This window comes from Centruroides sculpturatus, unplaced genomic scaffold (assembly GCF_000671375.1).
Source record: "Centruroides sculpturatus isolate CEXI.00-Female unplaced genomic scaffold, Cexi_2.0 scaffold276, whole genome shotgun sequence".
Taxonomy (NCBI): Eukaryota; Metazoa; Arthropoda; class Arachnida; order Scorpiones; family Buthidae; genus Centruroides; species Centruroides sculpturatus.
In genome coordinates this window covers 467118-490383 of record NW_019384509.1, presented here as the reverse complement: position 1 = coordinate 490383, position 23266 = coordinate 467118, and the positions used below count along the sequence as shown (strand labels likewise).

Here is a 23266-nt window from a genome sequence, read left to right as displayed (position 1 = left end):
TAGGTGACTTTGATATGTGTTTAGCAAGGACATCAGTTCCATTAGAAAGGGTGAACAATATTCTTTCACCAGAAAGGTGTCAGCTACAAGTGTGAAGTGCCTATTAAACATAAATATTCTTGTAGGAATATTGATAACCATATAAAATCCAATAAAGTTTTTAAGCAATGTATTATCTGGTGGAAAATACAATGCAATAAGTTTAAAGAACAATAATCATTTTCATAATTTACATGCCTATTTTTTTTAATATGTAGATTAAATATATTTCTTTCTGTAATCTGCATTTTAACATTTCATTGTATACTTGTATAGGAAACCTTGCTTTATAAGAAAGAATTAAATCATATATCTTCATTAAATTCTATTCTGTTTTTCCAAAGTTATAGTGGTTTGCAACTTTCAGAATAACAAATTCTAAACATAGTGTGGAAAATGTCAACTTGAAAAAACCAATGAGAAAAGAAAAATTTACAAACTTTGAAGAATTTTTTTTGATGATGATGATGAGACAGTTAGATAGTTGAAGCAGTTAAGGCATCAGCCTACTGCTGTGGGGTCCCAGGCTTGAATCCACTAAGGAATCCCAGAAAGTTTCATGAATGGTCTGTTCTGGATATATCGGACTCCGACTCTCAACACCGTTGTCCCAGTTGTGGGCCTAGCTGAACCCATGATAGATATGCTTAAAACAAGTGCCTGCAGGACTGAAAGAAAGAAAAATATGGGAAAAAATGTCAAATGGCAAGAATGAAAATAATTTGGATTACAATTACAATGTCAACTTCTCATGAGGAAAGAGAGAATCTAATAAAATAACTCTGTTTATTTTTTAAAATATTTCAGAACAATTTTTTAAAAATAACTGATACTTCGTATAGTTCAAGAAATTCTGAACAGTTGGTAATGCTAGTCAAAAGTGTCTTGGATGCCCTGAATTTTTTATCTATAATTAGGTAAATTTATGATAACCCTATTTATTTATTTCAAACCTAAATTTATTTATTTCAAATTTATGGTAACCCTAGAGTGCTGCAATGATTCTTCATGAGTGCCACAAAGTATAATCTGAGCATTGCCATAACATTATGTGTGTATTACTGAAAACACAAAAGGCACAATAACTACAATAATAAAGAAGTAGGTATATTGCAAGAAAAATTATCAAGTTGGAGTGCCGCTATTGCAAATGTGTTGAAAAACATTGGCCTAGATTCTTTTACAGGATGGAGTATACTGTAATGTCTCTGTGCTGTAAGCTAGAACTTCTAGATAAAATATAACAAAATACCTTTCTCACTTTTTCTAGCAAATTTTAATTAACAAACTAACGTTTTCAGTTATTTTTAATAGCTATACATGTATTAAATGCAACAAGTCACTAAGATTTGAGCACTTTTTTCCATTATATAATAAATGATAAGTATAAAAGAATGTCTTATAAATATGGGTTGGCTACATGACCATGTAATAAAATGTCAAGCTGTCATTGATCAAGATTCTCATAATTTATCATGAGTAATTTGGAATGTTTTCTCTCATCTGTTTATGGATCAGGCCTGTCTATAATGAACAAAATCATTGTTAGTAATATATAGTATTAATGTGCTGGAACTTCATCAAAATTAATTTGTAAAAAATACAGAACTGAAGTTGTTTACATTAGTTTTACAGTATGGATCCTTGGTAAAGTTAATGACTTTAAAGTAGTTTAAATAACATATTCTTTGTATCAAAATAAACATTCTAAACCTCTCAATTCCAGCAGAAACATTTTAATTTAACAAGCATTCATCAGGTCACAATAATTCAAGAAGAGAATGTTCATTCAACTTACATTCCAAGTTGAACAAACATTCTCATCTTGAATATTGTGACTTGAAGGTGGTGTACAAAAGAGGACAAGAATGTTCATTGAATTAAAATGTCTTTGCTGGAATTAAAAGGTTTAGTGTGTTTTGATCCATCATTCTAGTTTATCAATTTGAACTTTGTTCTCTGTATGAATAACTGATCATAAATGTTAAAATATTATTTGACATTTGATTGCATATGTCATTTGATGTATGCAAAGTTGTTACGGTCAGTTTGCTATATAGTCATAGAAAATTTTAATACATTAATTTTTTTATTAATTATTTATAAATGCACATGTTTTTAAAAAAGAAGTTGTGTCAATATTTCTGTATTTAAATCAGCATATATTATAGTGAATAAAATTAAAATTATTCTGTTGTTTGGGTAAATTTATTATTGTTAAATTTAAGATTTAAAAATATCAATATTTTGGTTAGAACAGTTGTAAACTATAAATGTTGTCATTCCTGAAAAATAAAAACTCGTTTCAGATATATTGTTTGTGTTCTGAATATTATTTGTTGTGAAAATTTTTTTCTGATTACTATTGCAAATTATGCATTCCTATTGAAAAATACTCAATTATTTTAATATTATCTTGCCGTGATGAGACAAAATGAATGGAAATCAATAAATATTAACTGAAAATTTAAATTGGTAAATTTAAGCAATCTGGTTTATTTAATATATATTTTTAGTTAATAAAAACTTGTTATAAATTTGATGAGTCTAAGGCTGTGTTCAGACAGGCTCTTAAGTTACATTATATTGTATTACATCTAGCCAATCAAAGAAAGTGTTATTTGTAATGCCTTAAATAACGTATTCTTTGATTTGCCAGAAGTAATGTAATATAAGGGCTGTTTCACACTATGACTGACTGGACTGATTGGTCCGACCCGACAGATCCTATAATCAGACCGACTAGTAATAGAAGCATTCACATTGAGTATGATTATATGTCAGTGACTGATTCATAAGGACTAATCGGAATGGGTGTTAGAAATCATTTTAAGTTTTTCTAATTTTTAAAAATATTTTTGTAATCTACTTGTTTAAACTTTGTGGAAATTAATCTTACTTCATTTATAAATTTTTCCAAAAAGTCTAAATAATACCATCTTTCTCATTACATCAATAATATTTTTTAATATATACAGTAGAGCATCGATTATCCGACTGAATTGGGGACTCAGGTTGGTCGGATAACTGAAAAAATCGGATAACCGAAAAGAATGAAAAAATTACATTAGTATAGTATATTAGTATATCCCATGTAATTAGTATATTAGTATATTGCTATTAATTAACTTCGCGTTGAATTTTCATCGATGTTAAGCCTAACAAATTTTTTAAAAATAATAATCGTCGCTATTGTATCATTAAAAATTATTTTTAAGTTATTTTATTGCTCACAAAACAAACAACAACTCATAATTAGAAAATTAAGTCTCGTTTAAATACTGGCCGCCCTTCAACAGTCGAGACGATGTTGCCGGCTAAAACACGCAAAGATTTAACAAAAATAATATTAAAGTAGCCAAGACATAGCCAAATATTGTAGTGCCACATCACTAGCGGACATTTGAATTTTGCTGACTAGAACGGTCAGTTAACCGATGTGATGGTTAATCGGGGGGTCAGATAATCGATGCTCTACTGTATATATTAAAGTCATTTGTGTTCCCATATAAAATTTAAGCGGTTATGAAAGAAATAAGGTACAAGGGAAAATTTAAATAAATTAGAAATACAGTGGGTGATCGGTTAATGAACAGTTCAGATAGCAAACAAATCAGATAATGAACACTTTTGCAAAAGATTTTTATGATCGGACAATGAACACGTATTCGAATAACGAACACTTTACTGAATATACATAAAAAGAAGCGATGGAAAATAACGAATATCAATTGATTTTCCCTTGTCTTCAGGTAACAATTCAAAACCTTCCGGAGCACACGAGACATCAACATTGATGCTCAACCCAATACCGATCAGATAGTATTAATATTCCTCTGAACTTTGAAACTGTTCCTTGTAATTCCAGCTTTTTGTTTACCTTTCTGACAAATAATTTTTTATAGTCTTCGTGAGACTGTCAGACGGGCACTTGTTAAGTTTTGCATCTGGGTTTATTTACGAAAGGTGAAAGTTTAACTGTCCCATTGGATATTCGTTAACGTTTTAATACCAAATTTCGAATTTTATCCGGGCCTTGCATTTAAAAAATTTTTTATGGGCTAATTGATTTCTGTTCTCTGAATTTTTGTAAGTGCTTTTCTGAACTTTTTATTTAAAAAAGAAACTGATAATATTATGGAGCCTAAAAAGAGGAATGTCAAGAACTGTGCTCACCGTAGAAACCAAGTAAGAGAGAATAGCCAAGGTAAAAAGTGGGCACAAGATGTCTGATGTTGCTAGGCAGTATGGCTCGAACAGGTCTACAATAGGCACAATTTTAACTATGAAAGATATATCAAGAAGTCTCAAGCTGCTAATGGAGTAATGAAAATCACATCTGAGAAATAAAGAGCATTTTAGAGCTCGTAATGAAACCTGAAATTGATCTGACGGCAGAACTCCAGGGATGTCAGAACAACGATCATCCAAGTGGCATCCAAACCAGAATAAGGTTAGTGGGGTTGGGGATCTCTTCAATTACCATACTATTAATTACTTCCATAAAATCATGAAGAAAAGAGAAAAGCAATCGACATTGGACAGATTTTTTAATCCCCATAAACGGAAAAAACATGACTAATGAAAATGCAAGACTGCATATATATGCAGCGGCGGCCTTATCCATTGCGAGGCTCTGGGCGGCAGATCTTTGCGAGGCCCTTGTCCTTTGTGCAAAGTGTGTGAATTGAAATAGTAGGCACTTATTAATATTAATATATACTGTACTATAAATTAAATTTATTTTATTGTTATAACTAATAGCCAAGGATAAAATAAAAAGTTTTAAATATCAACTTTTTTCTACTTGGTTGTTGCGCGAGGCCCCTCCAAGAGCGAGGCCCTGGGCGATTGCCCTGCTCGCTACCCCCTAAGGCCGCCACTGTATATATGTATTTTTACCATTGCATATAAATAAACATAGTAAAATAGTATATATTTTTTACTTTTTGGAGTCTCTGGAATGAATTAATCAAATTCCTATAAAAACCTATGATAAATTGATAATTGGATAACGAACAAAGTCTTGGAACGGATTATGTTCGTTAACCGATCACTCACTGTATATATAATGTAAAGTTATGTTTGATTGATTCAATAGTTTTCATATATACAAAGTCTGATTGGTTGTAGTTTCAAAGCTCTCATTGGCTGTAGCTCAACGACTGCTCCGACCCGACTACAAATATTTAACTTTTTAAATCTGTCCGACTGGAACAACCAGTCAGTTGGCTGACTGCTGTTGCCATGGCAACATGACTTGGAGTTGGTCCAGTTGGTCATAGTATGAAACAGCCTTAAGAGCCTGTCTGAACTCAGCCTAAAACATTGAATAGTAGCATGAAGTACAGTACAGTGTAGAATGTAATACATAAAACTGCTTAATACTTTAATGTTCCTACTGTGTTTATATATTTAACACTTAAAATTTATTGCTAATTTATACTTATCTTTTTTCTTATATATATATTTACATGCTTCATAAAGTAGGAGGTTGGGACCAAAGTGACATTTTCATTAAATAAAATTTCTTTGGGTGATAATGTTCTTATATGATATGGAAAAAATTGAAAATAAAAATGATTATGTAGTGGACATAAAAAATACTATGCAAAGGAAAAATTAAAGGTTATAACTGTTCTCGGGTGACAACAGCTCAAAAAAGATTAACCATTGGACTAGATCTATGAGCATAGATCCATATTAAGGATACATACCCTAATATTTTTTGTATGACAAATTGTTTCATCTCCCATTGTATTTTTATTTAAAATATAAACATTCAATAACCCAAATTTTAGATTAATATCAATTGATTGCAGGATTATTATAGCCCAATATAACCCAGCAATTGTTTGATATTTTATTTTATATAGTACTACAAAAATTAGGTGTAGAAATGAGTACTGTACACAAGTACACCTTTTTTATTCACTCAATACCTGACAAAGAAGTTTTTCATCAGTATCGTTTGCTCATCCCCCATCATCAGTGGATCTACTGATGATGGGGGATAAACCAACAGCAATGAGTAAGAAAAAATTTCTCTTTTTCAGATATTGAGTGAATATAAAATTGACATGTACTTATGTAGAGTACTCATTTCTACACCTGTGTGTAGTATGGTATAAAATAAAAATACCCTGTGGATATGTATGTGTATATATATATATATATATACATATGTGTATATATATACATTTCAATATATTGATATATACAGATCTATACTGGCTAGACTTAAAAGGAGAAAATGGATAACAAAGCAGTTAAGTCTGTTTTGTTATCTATATATTTATTTGATATACCTAACAGGAAAAGAATCAATGTAGATAACAAAACAGATATGTCTGTTTTGTTGTTCATCTATTTATGCTTGTCTTAAAGGAAAAGTCAACAGAATGGATGAGAAAACACACTTGTGTTTTCTCATCCACAAGTGTGTGCAATTTTCCTATGTGGCATGTATGGTAATTGCAGGCAGTTTTGTATTGCATGTGGATAACAAACCAGAAGAGTACCTAAATTTTTATTTATTTTGATATTCCATAATTATTATGAATAAAAGAAAATTGCTAAAAAATAACTTTTTCCCAACTCATGAAATTATTTAAATAATAATCAAGTTAATGCAAAATGCATGATCAAAAATGTTGTCATGAGTAATATGCGAAAAAATTATATTAGTTACAAAATGTCTTAATTTTTTAAAATTAAATTTATTAGTAATGATATAAGTGTAACATGAAAATTAATTACTGTAATTATCATCACATTTAAAAATAAGTGTGTAATATGTTTAATATTTTTATACTAATCATTCAGTTTTAAGTATTTCAAATTAAAGTTTATTATTAAATAGACATTAAAATTTGAAGTATATGCATATCATGCACAAAAAAAAATCTCTTGTTGTAAATGTCACAGAGTATTGTTTTCTACCAAACTTTTTACAGATATTTAATAAAAAACTTAAACTGATTCCAACATTAAATTTATTAATTATAGAGTACTATTTTATGTTGTTTTTTCTGAAAACTTTCATAAAGTTTGAAATTAATAAAAGCATAATTATAGTATTTAATTTGTTCTTCTAAGAAATATTTAAGATAGCATTTAGATTATAATAAAAAACTTACATTAATATAGTACAAATATTTAAATTAATATTAAATTTTTTTGAAATTTAATATTATAGATTACTATGTATTATCATATTTTATTGATTACCACTTTAAGTTTTTAATTATGTATATGAAATCAAATCTTATTTCATAGATTTGAATGAAATTAATTAATTTTATTGATAAAACAAAATTTTGATCCCTTGGTTTTCTAGGAGTAGAAAGGGGCCAACCAATTAAAACTGAACATCTTGCCCAAAAAAAATTTTTTTTTAAAACCTGGTAATTTCTCTAAGTATCCAAGAAAAGTTTATTATTCTAAATCTGAATGCATTGAAAATGTTATCAATACAATATATTCAATCAGCTTATCTGACTATTTGAAAAGTGTATATGAATAAAGTTTAGGATAAATCATTGAATTTCAATCATAATTAACTTCTTAAATTTATATTGAATATAATCTAAATTTTAAATTTTGAAAATTTATCATTTTCAGTTTAATAATACAGTATCAATTAGGTGATGTTTAATGAATTTTATTCTGAATATTTTTAATCACACTATATTATAAATTATTTTTTCACTGTAGTATATTACAGTAGAAATATAACTGATAATCATAATTAAAATAATGCACCAATTTAATTCTGTCTAGACCTATAGAGAGACATTTAGCCAGCAACTTTGGTATGGTGACATTTCAGAACATGCAGAAGACATTACTATGAAAAATTATCATCAAAACTTACCACTATGGCATTTTTGACACAGCAAGCACTTTATTTGTACAAGGCAATTATGCTATACAATGTACTGTACTGTGCCTTAGCAATGCAGAGGATACTGCTCAAGATGGGTCCTCATACTGAATGTGTAAAAATCTGTAAGCAATTAGGTGCTCAGTGGCAGACCATCTCTGATGTTTCTCATATGCAGTGTAATATTTTCAAGGCTATGAAATTTGCAATATGTCCTCAATAAACACTTTTTAAGTGTTCCCTCAACCAAAAGTAATGACTTGCAGCATCAAAAGTGCCGTAGTGATGAGTTTTGGAACTAATTTCTTACAGCAGGGCTTCTTAAACTGTGGGTCGCGAGATTTTAATGCAAAATTTTGAAAATATTGATAATTTGTGAGAATTTGAAAATTTCGTGCTTTGTGTCATAGATTTCGTGAGTTGAACTTGTGTGTCAATTCTGGTGCAGCGAGACAATGATTCAGCAACACTGATTGTAGTGCAAACTAGTGTAGTGTTGTCGCTTTTCAGTATATTCAGTTGTGTCTGTTCCATTGTAACACATGTGAACTGTGGTAGTACACCATTATTGGTTTTGCAAATTTGTACATATCTTTATTTTATATTTTTTTTTGGTCACGAAAAAAATCACAATCATAAATGGGGTTGTGAATAAAAAAAGTTTAAGAAGCCCTGTCTTACAGAAATGTCTTCCACATATTCTGAGATGTTACCATATCGAATTAGTTGCATTTAGACTGCTTAATATCTCTCTAAATGGTGTTGAATAAGAGTATTTTAATTATGATCACCTGGTATGTTAAAAAAAGTGATATTTCATAAATGAAAAGCACAAAAAAATTTATATCATTAACAGGAAAAAAGTTTTCAAATGATTGTAAAACTTTAAATTATTGATAAAATTTGGAATAAAATGATTTCTATAATTGCATAATTATAATTTCATTAGTTTAATTACAATTTTTTAAAAGATCGACCATATTTTAGAAAGTTTTAAAACAAAATTTATTCACTATTATTACTTTAAATACTATAGTCATTACAAATACAGTATTACAAAATTTTTATTACAATTATAATAGTAATATATTAGAGATAATGGGAAGCATTAATAAAAATCCAAATGACCATAATTAAAATGTTTTGATGCTTCTGCCTAAAAGTCTATATCAAAAGCTTAAAAATTAGTTTGAGTATAATGACTCCATGGTAACACTAGAAGGAACACAAACACTAAGATTTATAGGAGTGAAAGCTTCTTTATTGAATAAAGTGTTTTTCAGGACCCATCCCCATCATCAGACTGAAAAAATTGAAACAAAAATTTGAATTTTCTCTAACATTCAATAGAAACTAGTATATATTCTTCAAATTTCCATTTCAAATTTTTTAGGTCTGATAGACAGAGAAGTTCTTAAAATCATCTTATCCAATAAAGAAGTTTTAACTTCTATCATCTGTAGTGTTTTGTGTTTCTTGTTTAAATTTAATAGTGTTAAACATTTTATCATGGCCAACTGTTTAGAAAAAAATTATTTACAGATGAAAAATAATACTTCATTTAAGAGAGAGTTGTCAATAAACTTATAAAATTGGCATTAAATTAGCAGAATCTGAAAGATAAATTATTATGCTTGATTATGTTTGAATTCCTGTTATTTTGGCTTTAGAACTTTCTAAAAACGAAGCGTAAAGATTAAAGTGATGTTGTTATAATTATAGATAAATCTAAAAAGTGAATATAAAATACTACATATTATAATAATTGTTTTTACAAAAAATTGGTTATGGTTTTGATATCACAGTAAATTGGAGATAATTTTAAAAATTTCAATAAATAGCACTTTCCTTAGAACTGGTTTCTATTATAAATAGTCTTTGATTATTGATTTTTGTAATGGGTTTTGCTGAATACACTATCTTTTGTCTGACAAGGACACACTGAAATTTGAATCTTTTCTCATTAGTATGATCAATTTAAGAAAAATGAATAGTTTTAAATGCTTTTGACTTTTTTTTTCTGCATAAGCATAAAATAATTTTAATTATGGAATTCTTTATTTTGTTTTTTTTTATTATGGTAATTTAGAATTGTTAGAAAAAGTTATTTTTTTATTTTTATTATTCTGTTTTTATTTTAGAGGATTATTTATTTTAAATTTAAGATTTTTAATAATATAATTTAAAAGGTTTAATTAATTTAAAATGTTTAATTTTTAAACATTTANGTTATAATAATTAATAATCGAATGCAAAAAAATAATAAATAATTCTTTTAAATTTAATATTTTCTGCTTTTATTTTTATATCATATTAATTAAAATTTCTTTATTATAAATACATAGATAATTTTGAATTAATTGTTCAAATATCAAAATTTTAATTGTAATATTAGTTTTCACTTTAGTTAATATTGAGTGTTTAAATTTATATTATACTAGCAGATGAGCCCGGCATTGCTCGGGAAAAAAGTATTGATAGCGAAGATTAAGATTATTAGATTATAGCCGATCTTACCTGTTTTATCAAGTGCAAGAATGTCCCCCTCTTCTGAGACTAATTAGAAAATTTTTAGATATCTGCTTACCACACCGGGATAATGATAATTAAGACTCGCTCCAACCACTAACCAGTGCATAGTACCACTAAGTGATGAATAAACATTTTTGTAACTCTTTCTGGGTTGTTCTTCAGGCTAAATTCAAAAAATAAGCTGGATCTTCCAGAATCATTCATAAATATAAATTCAAACATAAAATTGAACATTAAGATGAAGAGTTTGAATAGAGCAAACTTATGCGCATGTGCTCTTCATGTTAACTTTATATATGAAATGCTCGTATACACGTGTGCCACCTATCGTAACATAAATGTACTATGCCAGAAATCTTCGCAGGAGTGTATTAAACAACTTCCCAAAGTTTCATGGCAATCGGATAAATGGTGTAGTAATGCATGAAGGACAGGCGGACAGACATACATTCATTTTTATATATATATAGATTACAGTCTAGGACAGAATTGTGAATTTTGCAATAGACTGAAGACTGCAAAGTAATATAAATTTCATGAAACAGCAGATTGCATTAAAATTCATTGCTATCAGATAGTTATGTTAAAATATATATTAAAAATATCATTAGCATCAAAAATTGCAAATATATTTGTAGGATTATAAAATTTTACTATATTCAAAAACAAATAAATAATGATGGAGTATTAAAGAAAATATCTCCATAGATGTAAGTATATGAAGTGTGTCTGGAAAGTTCATGAACTTTTTAAATTATGCATCAACCAATAATTGAATCTTAATGCAGCTTGCACTACTATCTAATGGCAAGTTTTGTATACTATCTTCATTTGTTGTTGTGTTACATTCATTTCTGTAAACATGTGTTGATTGCATTTTGTGATTTTTTTTTTCTCAGTGATTGAAGAGCTTTATAATGGTCTAGGTCTGATGAAAATTTCATGAAAAACATCATCACTGGGGATGAGACAAGGGTCGATGGGTATGACGTGGGAAAAAAGATTCGGTCATCAGAGTGGGTGGGAATATCTTCACTGCATCCCAAAAATGCATAACAAGTTCAGTCTTGCTCACTGCTTTTTTTTTTATTCTGAAACAGTCATTTACTGTTTGAAAGTGATAAAATGTCTTCTTGAAGCAGTGAGGAAGAAAAAATGAACTACTTGGAGAGAACAGTATCAAGATAATGCACCTGCCCACACATCACTGTTGATAATAGAATTTTTGGCCAAGAACTCAATACCATTTGTTCCTCAACTTCCATATTCACTGGACTAAGCCCTAGCATGCTTATTTTTGTTTCCCAAAATAAAATCTGCTTTCAAAAGGTACCATTTTGAATCCATTAAGGTAAATTTGCCAGTGAGCTGCTCATCATCTTAAAAGAAACATTTCAGGAAAAGTTCTTTTTATGGCAGAAACACTGGATTCAAAGGAGACCACTTTGAAGGCAACAAAACCAACTAGCTTTTAGGTAAATGCAAACAATTTCTATTTGCAAAGTTCACAAACTTTCTGGACAGACCTTGTATTTTATCAATCATTGTGAGAACTTTTATAACAGAAAGAGAATATAAATATATATACTGCATGGGCCACAGTGTTACTAATATGTCCAAAACTATATAATAGAATTAAATATTTCTTTCTATATTATTCTGAAGAGGCAGGTCTCTTGAATCATGGTAAAATTAACCCACCTTGCCCAAGACAAGTAGTTGGGTTATATTGAAGTTTTAAATGGAACCATGTTATAAAAATTATATAAATCACATTTTATTTAAAAAAGCCAAAAAAATCTTTGAGATTAATTTTAGAAAAATATTTTAAATAAGTCACAGATTTTTGAAATTATTGGAACTCTCTTTATCCAAGTTTCTTATTGTTCAATAGATGAATTTTATATTAAGTATAAATTTATTTCTTGCAATATGTTGTATCTTTTTAACATAATCATAGTTTCATGAAAAAAAATTCCTCTTATTATAAATACTGTATTTTCTAAATTGATGATAAAATGTAAAAAAATACTATAATAATGTTTGCTTTTTATTACTATTAATATTTAATAATTTTTCTTCTTTGATAATCTCTGTAATCTACTTTGGTGTGGAATCAAACAATTTTGTTGCAAGAATAAATTTTATTAATCTTTTCAGACATAGTCATTTTTACTTAAGGCTTATTCAGACACATCTAGTAATGTAGTAACTTACAGTGTGTGGACAGTGAAATTTAATTTAATTGATTGGTTTAATAAAATGATTGTTTAGTAAATCCATTTAATTTCATTTTTCTGCTCAAGTAGCAGCCCCACCACTATCACTTACAAACTAAACATATAAATATAAACATCCAGAAGAACTTGATGTATTATTAAACATCTAACCAATAGCCAAATTAATCTGACAGAAATTGTGCTACAAATATTAATTAGAAATTACATGTAATTTCTAATTGGATGGATGTTTAACAACTAAACATGTTTAGACAGAATTATTTATAGTCAATTTCATTAGGTCAATATTATAACATTGGGTATTGCACAAATATGTTTACATTTGTCCATCCTAAAGCTCATGGGGATGCTCAGCTGTACTAGTCTGGAAACTTTTTATGTACTAAACCATTTACCTAGTAAATGACTACTAACCATTTGACTAAATTACTGGATATGTCTGAATGAGCCTTTAGATTTGATGAATTACCTGGTTAAGGAAGTATAATCCCAAAATTAAATAATTTTTGAATTTGTAAAATTGCAAGATGTATCTTGTTCGTATTGTTTTATATTTTTAAGCATTCACTTTTTAGATATATAACAAAGTTCCAAATGTACCTGATAAATCCATGTTAGATTTTCATGTCTTTTGAGTTTAGTAATGTTAATCTTATTAGTTGTAATATGAGGTAGCTTCAAAAAGTTCCTGGAATTATGCTGGGGTAGTCAATTACAGGCAATGAAAAAGGGAACATGTTAGAGAGACATATTCAAACCTGTTTGTATTTTCTGTGAAGATGACTAGTGTTACCATTCACTGAAGGCTGTATTAGTGAGGTATTGTGAAATGGAGTCTGGCAAAAATGTCCATGGAAGAACAATGTGCAAATATCAAATTTTGTCTGTTATTGGGGAAAAAATCCACTGAGACCTTGAAGATGCTTCAGGACACCTTTGGTGAATCTGCCATGAAGCATTCTCAAGTTTATGACTGGCATAATTCCTTTATGAGGGACAACAAAATATTACTTATGATTTACCAAGTGGTCGTCTGTCGACATCAATGTCTGAAGAGAAAATGTTGGTTGTATGCAAGTTTGTGAGGTCAAACAGACTGCAGTCAATTGAGAGATTGGCAAGACAGCAGAAATTTCAGTTGAAAGTTGTCATTCCGTCCTGCATGATCAATTGAACATGCACCATGTTTACCAACACATAGTGCCATGAATGCTCATGGCAGACCAGCAACAGACTCGCAAGACATTATGTAGATATCACATCAAACTGGCTAATAAGAATCTGGAATTTTTTGACGTTATCACAGGTGACGAAACCTGATGTTTCTTGTGTGATCCTCAACCAAAACAACAGTCCATGGAATGGAAGTTGCTCACCTCATTGTGGTCCATGAAATTCAAGCAGGACAGGAATAAGGGGAAAGTCATGTTGGAGGTCTTCTTTGACTCCCAGGGGATTGTTCACTATGAATATACCTGAGAGTTGCACTTTCAACAACATGTAAGTTGACATTCTTTGCCATCCACTGAAAATGTCTACGCTATTGGAAAAACAACACATAGGTGCTTCTCCACAACAATGCTCTGGACATCAGTCACTGCTGGTGAAGCAGCACCTGACCAAATATGGAGTAATCACATTGAAGCATCCTCCATACTCTCTGAATCTCACTCCATGTGATTTCTACCTCTTCCCTCAGTTAAAAGATGCCACTTCAAGAATGCAAATGAGGTGTGAGACATCTATGTTGCAGGCACTGTTGCAAGACAACTTCCAAGAATGTTTTCAGCAGCTATACCAGTGTTGGCAAAAGTGTGTGGTTGCTGAAGGAAATACTTCAAAGGACAGTTTGATTCATCAATTGTACACATACTTTTGAGTAATAAACCAATTCCAGGAACTATTTGAAGTTACCTTGTACAATTATTATTCACTGTCCCATCTAGTTCTATCTATGAAAATGTTTCTCAAAATAATTTCTAGAAAATAATGAAGTTACCATTTTTAGAAAAAAAATGTAAAAATTAAGTCTGTATAAAATCATTCTTTATTCATTTTCACATTTCAAAACACATTTTAAATGATGAATGCTAATCATTTGATTTTCATCCATCTTTTATGCTTTTATAGCTTATTCTTGCCTTTTCAATTTGCAAAAACAACTATTCAAAGTCAAGTAGCATATGGTCTGTTTCACCAGTTAATTATCTATCATCAATAGGTTCCTCTCAATTCTTCCAAAGGCTTTTACTTAGAGAGAGAAATATATATGTGATTTGAAAGAATTACCTGGAATATTCACAATCATTTGTGAAATGGACTAGAACATTAGTTTCAAATTAAAATTAATTAGTTGAACAGTATAACAAATTGTTTTAACATAATATTAATGCAAATTATCTTCAGATGACACTTTGAAATAAAATAAAATTTGGTTATTGAAGCAAATGCATTTTTGGCTTTGTCCTGTAGGCACTAAGAGGGCCTTTTTTTCCCATATCCATTGTGGGTTTAGCTAGGTTCACAATGATAACTGGATGGTGAGGACCTGATGTATATGGACAGATACTATCTACGAAAGTCTTGAGGTTTTTTGTTCACTTAGATTCATTTCTCTCTCTCCAAAGTGGTAGGCTGATGCAGGTTCCAAAAGTGATTACAATAAGCTGATTCTATTATATAATAAAATAAAATAATGTTATCAAAATATATAAACAAACAAATATTTATAAATACATTAATTAGAAGAGAAACAAAATGTATTTACAAAAGTGAAATAACATTTATTGATTAGTTAATGTTAGCTGCCAGTTTTGTTAGTAGGACAAAGCTTGTGTGTTAAGATTTGTCATTTTCCTTAACTTATTTAAAACTATTATTTGTAACTTTTAAAGCTAATTTTTCAATAATATAGAACTTTTTGAGAAAAAATTTCTAGTTTACTCTGGAATCTCACTTCAGAACTATAACTCTCTTCTGCTTTTTCACCAAATTTGCATTTGATTAAATTCTTCATTGATGTTTATTTCAGTTCCAGTTTCTTCTCTTCTAATTAATTCCAGTCTCACAACATTTTGCACTACAGAATATACCTAAAAACAAAAATAATATTGTGATTTAATAATTAAATTTCTTAGTAAACCATTCATAAGTAAAAAGTATTTTAAATATTTTTGGATAAAATTAATATGTCTGTAAAAAGTAATTACAAAAAACAATTAATTCCCAGACAAATTAATTATCAATGCCAGAAATTCCTTGAATAATAATAATAATTTAAAAAAGGCTTCAAATTTATTTTGAAATTTATTACAATACAATATATGAAAGAAACAACATCGAATAGAAATAATTTCATAACCCTTGATTGAAATTTTTTTGTTCTTCAATTTTAACAATCTTATTACTTTTTGCTTTATAAATGGAGTATTATTAATATAAACTGAAATCAAAATAATTCAGACTTTTCTTATCTCATATTCAAACAAAAAAGCAAAATTTATATAAAACCTATTTTTTACACTGATAAAAATAATTCTTTGGTTTTAGGTTTTAGTTCTTTGGTTATTAATGCAAGCCATAAGCGTAACCACTCAACAGTAAGGGACTGAGGGATGGATATATCTATCCAGGGCAATCATGTGGCAATGGTGAGGGACAGATATATCTGTTAAATTCTTTTGGGGGTATTGCCATAAACTAGCCAAAACTATCGCAGAAAAAAATTCACATAAAAAATGAATTATGTAACAATAAAAAAAGACTTTTCTTTACTAGACATAACTGTTTATGAAATCTTTTTCTGAAATGGTAATGAGAAAAAAACATGTGGAAAAATTCTTTAAAAATTTTCCATGTTTATTCTCCTCTACTTTGGGATAGCATCATACCTGACTATCCCACTGTTGAAAGGTTAATATCATGTGATGTAAATTGTGAAGTCTAAGCATTTGACAGCTCTGTAGAAATATTACTTACAATATCTTATTATGTGTTATTTCCAGTTCATTAATTCTTATTTGCAGAGATTTAGAATTTGAACTGATGTAAAATGTGTTTGAGCTAGAATTAATCTAGATTACCTAAATCATAGGTTCCCAACTATTTTTGGCGTACTGCCCTCCTTTTCAAAAAAAAAAAAAAAAATTACTCACTGCCCCTTTTCGGAAAAAAAAAAAACACACTGACTTCCGTTCTTGAAATCAATAATGTAACCCATAGTTTTCCAACTTTTTTGGGTCCTAGCCCACTTTTTCAAACAGTGATTTGATGGCCCCCTCTTAGGTGAAGTATACTTACTATATTATACAGGGGAGTGCAAAAGTAGATATACAGTTGAGAATCTGAGAAATACAAATATTTAGCGTTCATTATTATCTTTTATTAGTTCGTATTCCTTATTTGTGATTTGTGTGTACATAAAAAGAAATGTTTTTTCTTCCTATTTTCTACCTGTATGTTTTTTTCCATAATAACAACTGTATACCTATTTTTGTACCCTCCCTGTATATTGAAAAATGAGGACCAATTTTTAAAATTACTTTATTAAAAGATATTAATAATATTGGTTTATTGCTCAAAGTTTGATTAACAAGTATATATTATTAAAAAAATTAATATAATACTAATAGAGAGCTGAGCTTGGTGTAATGGCATTAATTTTTTAATATTTGGTGCCATATATGTCATCAGCAATTTTAAATTGCTGTATTCCACTATTGACAGTTTTTCTTTTCTTTGTTAGTAAATTGATGACTATGCTAAATCCTCTTTCAGATAAATATAATGGGAATGCAATGAAAAACTTCTTTGATGCAGCTGATAAAATCTGATATAATACTGTAATTTTCCTTTGAAGCCAAAATTCTTGATATCTATATTTTAATTTTAACTCTTCATTTGTTGACAATTCTATTAACTCCTCTTGCAGTGATAATTCTGCTGTTTGTAGTTTTGAGAAAGGTTCTAGTACCAAATCTGGAATGATCATGTTAAGGACATCCTTAAATCTATTTGTAAAATCTTTAAGTGCTTCCAAATTCTGGCAAAATACCAGAATGTCATCATCATTTGTTTCCACAGAGGAAAGATTTGGAAACTGATAGAATTGTCTTCGACTCAAATTTTGTTTGTACAAGGCAAGTTTTGACATGAATGCAGAAATACAGTAGAGCATTGACTATCCAAATCAATTGGGAACTGGGGTTGTTCGGAAAATCGATTTTCGGATAACTGATTATGTATGAAAAAATATATTAATCTATCCCATGTTGAAATTCATTCAAATCTTGGCACGTCCTTAAGTACCCTCTCATAGTCACGCCAGTGCTGCCAGCTAAAATATGCACACCAACAAAAATAATATTGGAGTAGCCCAAAGCATAGCCAAAGATTGCAGTGCCATAGCACTAGCAAAAATTTAAATTTGCCAACTGGAAAGCTTTTGGTTAATTGATGTTTCAGTTGATTGATATTTGGATAATTGATGCTCTACTGTAGTTGCTTTTGCTTTGATCAGATTCAAATCATCTCCTTGCAGCTGTAGATTTGTTTCATTAAATTTATTATATAAGTCAGTTAAATAAACTATATCATTCTTAAGTTTTAATAAATTCTCTCTTAACAAATTATCTTTTTTTTCAAAAAACATTAGAACTGAGTCAAAGAGGTCATAAAATCTTTTTCAACAAGTACCCTTCTATAGCCTTCAAACTTCTGTGTGCAATAGTAAACGATCGAAATCTTCGTCGTTTTCATCACAAAGTTTTTGAAACAGTCTACTGAGAGCATTGCTTCTGATCTTGTTAACTGCTGTAATTACATACGGTAGTTCGTAATGAATGCAAGCATTAAGATTTTTTGTAACCAAATGTTGTCTGTGAATTACACAATGCATAGTGACTACATTTTGTACTGCCTTTTTCAAATATGAAATCAACCCGTGGTATTGTTCAACCATTGCCAGAGCACCATCAGTAGCAACGGACATGATATTATCCAGTGTAATACCTTTTTCTTTAAAATAGTGTTCCAATACATCAAATAGATTTCCTTTAGTATCTGTTTCTAATTTTTTTGCAAATAATAGTTCTTGACAGATTTTTTTTCATATTTTATGAAATGAACTTATGCAAGAAGTAAAGACTCATTGTTTGATAAAATAGATCATCAAGCTGTAAAGAAAACTCTGTGGTCTTCAAAAATACAGTTATAGAACTCTCCACATCCTCGGACATTTTGTCAATTCATCTCTGTAATGTATTATTGCTTAATGGGATGTTCTTAATATCAGATGATGGCATGTGCAGTACAGTATGCAGAACCTCACTCACAGCTGGTAGTATCAATTCTTCTCCAATAGTGTGCGGTTTTCCCGATTTAGCAATAAGCAAGGAAATGTAAGAGGCTTGTAACCCATCATCGTCTTGTTTCAATGCTGCTTAAAACATACCTGCTAAAGTTGGATGTTTCAAATGTTGTTCTTTGAGCATTTGAAAGTAAGATAAATTTTTCTTTTCTGTAAGGATATATTTTGGTCAAATGTTCTTATTGTGAAGGTTTCATGGCTTCATTTGCAAAAAAACTCTGGCAAATCAGGCACATTGGTAATGTCTTGTTTAAGGGTGACAGAATAAAACCAGATTTCAAATATTCGACATTATATTGTCTTCAGTTTTTCTTAGAATCTGACATGGGTTTATCTGTAAAAATAAAAACAATAAAAATCTGCTGTGGCCACCACAGGACCAACTGTCACCATATTAAATAAATTTATTATTATAATTTTTGAATTTTGGGGGCATATCTCAATCACTGGTGCTGCTGGGGACTTTTGTCAAGCACTTCACTTGCGACTATAATTCTAAAATTATCAATTTGATTAACACGTTTTTTTTTGTTCGTTAAAGAAGACTAACAGCTGGATAATTAACGTTAACAAGAAAACTTCAATATTAACGGAAATGCAACGTTCTCCAATTAAGCGGGGAAGACCACCACTCAACAGAACCAAATCAGTGAGTAAGCGCAACGACTTCACAGCAACAAGTTCCAAGCTAATTATGAATTATAATTTACAAATGGATAAAAATCTACATGCTACTTCTGAAGAGAATGAGAGTATTAGTGAAGATTTACTTCAACAACATACTCAAGATCATTCAGGTGAGCCATTCTTATCATCTACCTCAGTACAAGACCCGGATAATCTGTTAGACACTTCTTCGATAGTTGTATGGAACAAAATTTCCAATCTTATAAAAGTATCTAATGATAAACTATTTAACCAAATTACTTATATTAAGGAGGAATTGAATTTAATCCACGAAAACCTACACGAAACCAAAGAAAGACAAACAAAGATGGAAGAACAGACTACTAAATTATATCAACATTTTGACACCTTGCAGATTGAAAAAGACTTCACACAATTTAAAATGGACAATATAACTAATGATCTTACCCGTAATAATAATATATTATACAATTATCCCATTTTGAGAGCTATTACTAAGGAAGAAATTTATAAATTTATTGTTTCATTATTAAATATTCATAATATGGTTCAAGAAGATATTTTAGAGATAATTCAGTTAACGAAATTACCTAAATTGACTTTAAAAATAATTTTTAGTAATAATCAACTTTGAAATTCTGTCTTCTTTACTTACATTCGAAAAAAACAACAAAACCAACTTGAAGATTGGGGAGATATCCAGATATCACCAGATCTTACAAAAAATTCAAGAATCAGACATAAAAACTTACTTTCAACGCTTTATGAAATTTGAAAAATGAATCCACAAGCTAAACTACATAACAATATTATAATAACAGGAAAAGAAAAAATTACATATAATATCAATGAGAAAAGTCTGGTTTATGTAGATTCACTTTTACCATTTTCTAACTCAAGTTCTGATAGCTGATATATTATAAAACAAAGTCAAATGCGAAGTCACTCTATTCTTGAAAATAACTATTCAATCTGTCATAAATTGGAACTATCAGGGACTCAAACATAAAACTTCATTTGTTAATTTTATGCTGGCCAAATATAAACCGGTCATTTTTGCCATGACAGAAATTTGGATTACAACTGACAAATCTTATATATCTAACGTCTCCAATAAATTTATGATAGAAACCACTTTAGCAAGTAAATCAGCAGGTCCAGGTTGCCCAAGAGGAGGTCTTTGCATGTTGATAGAAAAAGACTACTGTAAAATAATCCAAGTAAAAAAATCTACTAATTATATTCTACTTCTTATTTCTATAAATAAAACTAAATTATTAAATAAGAATAATAATTTATTGCTAATAGTGATAACTTATGTGCCACCTGGTGATCTAACTACAATTAATGAAATCTTCAAAAAGATTGATACATGGTACCATATAACCCCGTACATTATTGTATTAGGAGATTTCAACTCTAGAATTGGTGAAATGATGATACACTAAATATAAGGGTTCTAATCATTTAATTCATAATTACCAAAAATCCAAGGACAAACAAACTAACAATATGGGAAAAAGATTAATAGAATTAATAACTGAATACAAACTATTTATATTGAACAGACATATTAAACCTGATTTTCCAGCAGAATATACCTGCTTAACCCATACCGGTAAATCCACAATTGACTACACAATATGTTTTGATCTACTGCTGGACTATTGTATGGAATTCATGATAACTTCATTTGATATATCTGACCATTTTCCTACAAAAGCAAAATTTTTATTAACCTCCTCAAAGAAGAAAAGTAATCAATTTAAAAATAGCCCAAAAATAAAATATAAAATGTCAAAATATTGAACAGAGATTGATAATCGTATGCTTACCATCCTGGAAATAATGGATACTAATAGTGTAAAAATATACAAGCTAATGATGATGATTTTAAACAACTACATGTGCCTTAATAAAAATAAAAGAAATTTTCAAAATAAAGCTAAAGAAATATGGTTTGACTCTGATTGTTACAGAATGGAAACGAAAAAACAAGAGGAATTAAACAAATTTAGGCAAAATCCTAATGATCTTAATTTTGAAAACTAGAAAAAAGCTAAACGATCTTACAATAATTTATTGAAAACTAAAAAGTCAAACTATTTTCGAAAAATTGAATTACACTTAATTAAAAATAATAATGATGGTAAATTATTTTGGAATGTTATGCGGAGATTTTGTCTGAAACTAAACTCAACCAGAAGTTCTGTCAAAATAGACTACGATACTTGGAAGCACTTTTTTCAGAGATTCCCACAAATTCATATAGTCACCTTTTAATTATAAGTACTTAAGTCTGCAACAACATATTAGAATCTGAATTTAATATTATAGAATTGAACAAAGCTATTAAAAAAACAAAAAGCAGAACAACACTGGGTAACGATAACATTCCAACCGATTTTTTAAAATTGCTATCGCACAATTCCAGACTAAAATTACTAAACTTATTTAACAGTATGTACAAATCTAATAACTACCTTGAATCCTGGAACTCAGCCACTCTCACGATGATTTATAAAAAAGGCGATCAATCCTCTCCTGAAAACTACAGACCGATACCATTGTTATCCACTATAAGGAAATGTTTTACTTCAATCCTTGCAAGCAAATTTCAATTATGGATGAAAACTAGAACTAGAAACTGAATTTCAATATGCGTTTATCACAAATAAAGGTACCAAATCAGCTATCTTCACTCTATTAATGATAGTTCAACTGCATCTTTTAAAAAAACATAGAAAAATTTATGCCTCCTTTGGTGACATTCAGAAAGCATTCGACTCAATATATGTTCCATTATTGATACACAACTTGAAAGCCTGTATAGCAGGTGACTGTTTTACTTCTGCAATTTGAAAACTATATTCAAATTATAATATCATGATAAAATAAGGCAACAGTATCTCTCAATTATTATTTTCTGTCCCGTGGTATTCTTCAGGGAGATCCTCTTTCCCTGTATTTATTCAATTTTTAGCTGATAGGTATAGATCATTTTTTCTCCGAGTCGACTGACAAAATAATAATTGGTAATAGGGTATATCATTACATTCTTTTTGCTGATGATCTTGTTCTCCTGGCCCCAACAAAAATTTCATTACAGCGAAAACTTGATCAACTTGATAAATTTTTTCATTCATGACAAAAACAAAACAAAAACAAAAGTTTTGATATTCCAAAATAATTGCAAATTATCTGAAAAAATACGAAAATATACCATGAAAATTTGTTACTACAAACTGTAAATGAAATAGATTACTTGGGAATCAAGTTTGACTGGAATTTAACTTTCAAAGCACATTTTAACCAAATGAAAGCCAAAGCAAAGCAGGCCATTGATAATTTACTACTTGTATGTTCTAAACTGAAAACTTCCAATCTGAATATCCATATCAAATTATTTAACTCTACTATTATGCCTATTATATGTTATGCAGCCCGATTTGGAGTCTAGACTACATTTATAAATTGGAGTACTTTCATATTTACTTTATATGCAAACTATTTCAATTAGAAAGAATTATTCCAGGCTATGCTCTACAACATGAA

At 29.3% G+C, this 23266-nt stretch overlaps 1 protein-coding gene and 1 long non-coding RNA gene across 5 annotated transcripts in view; one reads left to right on the top strand and one right to left on the bottom strand.

Annotated features, from left to right (window-relative positions):
• The window catches only part of LOC111622328 (mediator of RNA polymerase II transcription subunit 31-like), a 61804-nt gene that overhangs the window by 2139 nt on the left and 36399 nt on the right, over window positions 1-23266 (top strand). For both annotated transcript variants that reach the window (XM_023364688.1, XM_023364689.1), the window contains exon 2: window positions 19657-19860. In XM_023364688.1, the coding sequence (XP_023220456.1) occupies window positions 19657-19860 (204 nt within the window). The remainder of the gene's footprint in view (window positions 1-19656; window positions 19861-23266) is intronic.
• Window positions 14561-23266, bottom strand: part of LOC111622329 — a 37941-nt gene continuing 29235 nt past the window's right edge. For all 3 annotated transcript variants that reach the window (XR_002756250.1, XR_002756251.1, XR_002756249.1), the window contains 2 exons: window positions 15653-15788; window positions 14561-15368 (listed from right to left, as the gene is read on the bottom strand). This is a non-coding gene — a long non-coding RNA (uncharacterized LOC111622329). The remainder of the gene's footprint in view (window positions 15369-15652; window positions 15789-23266) is intronic.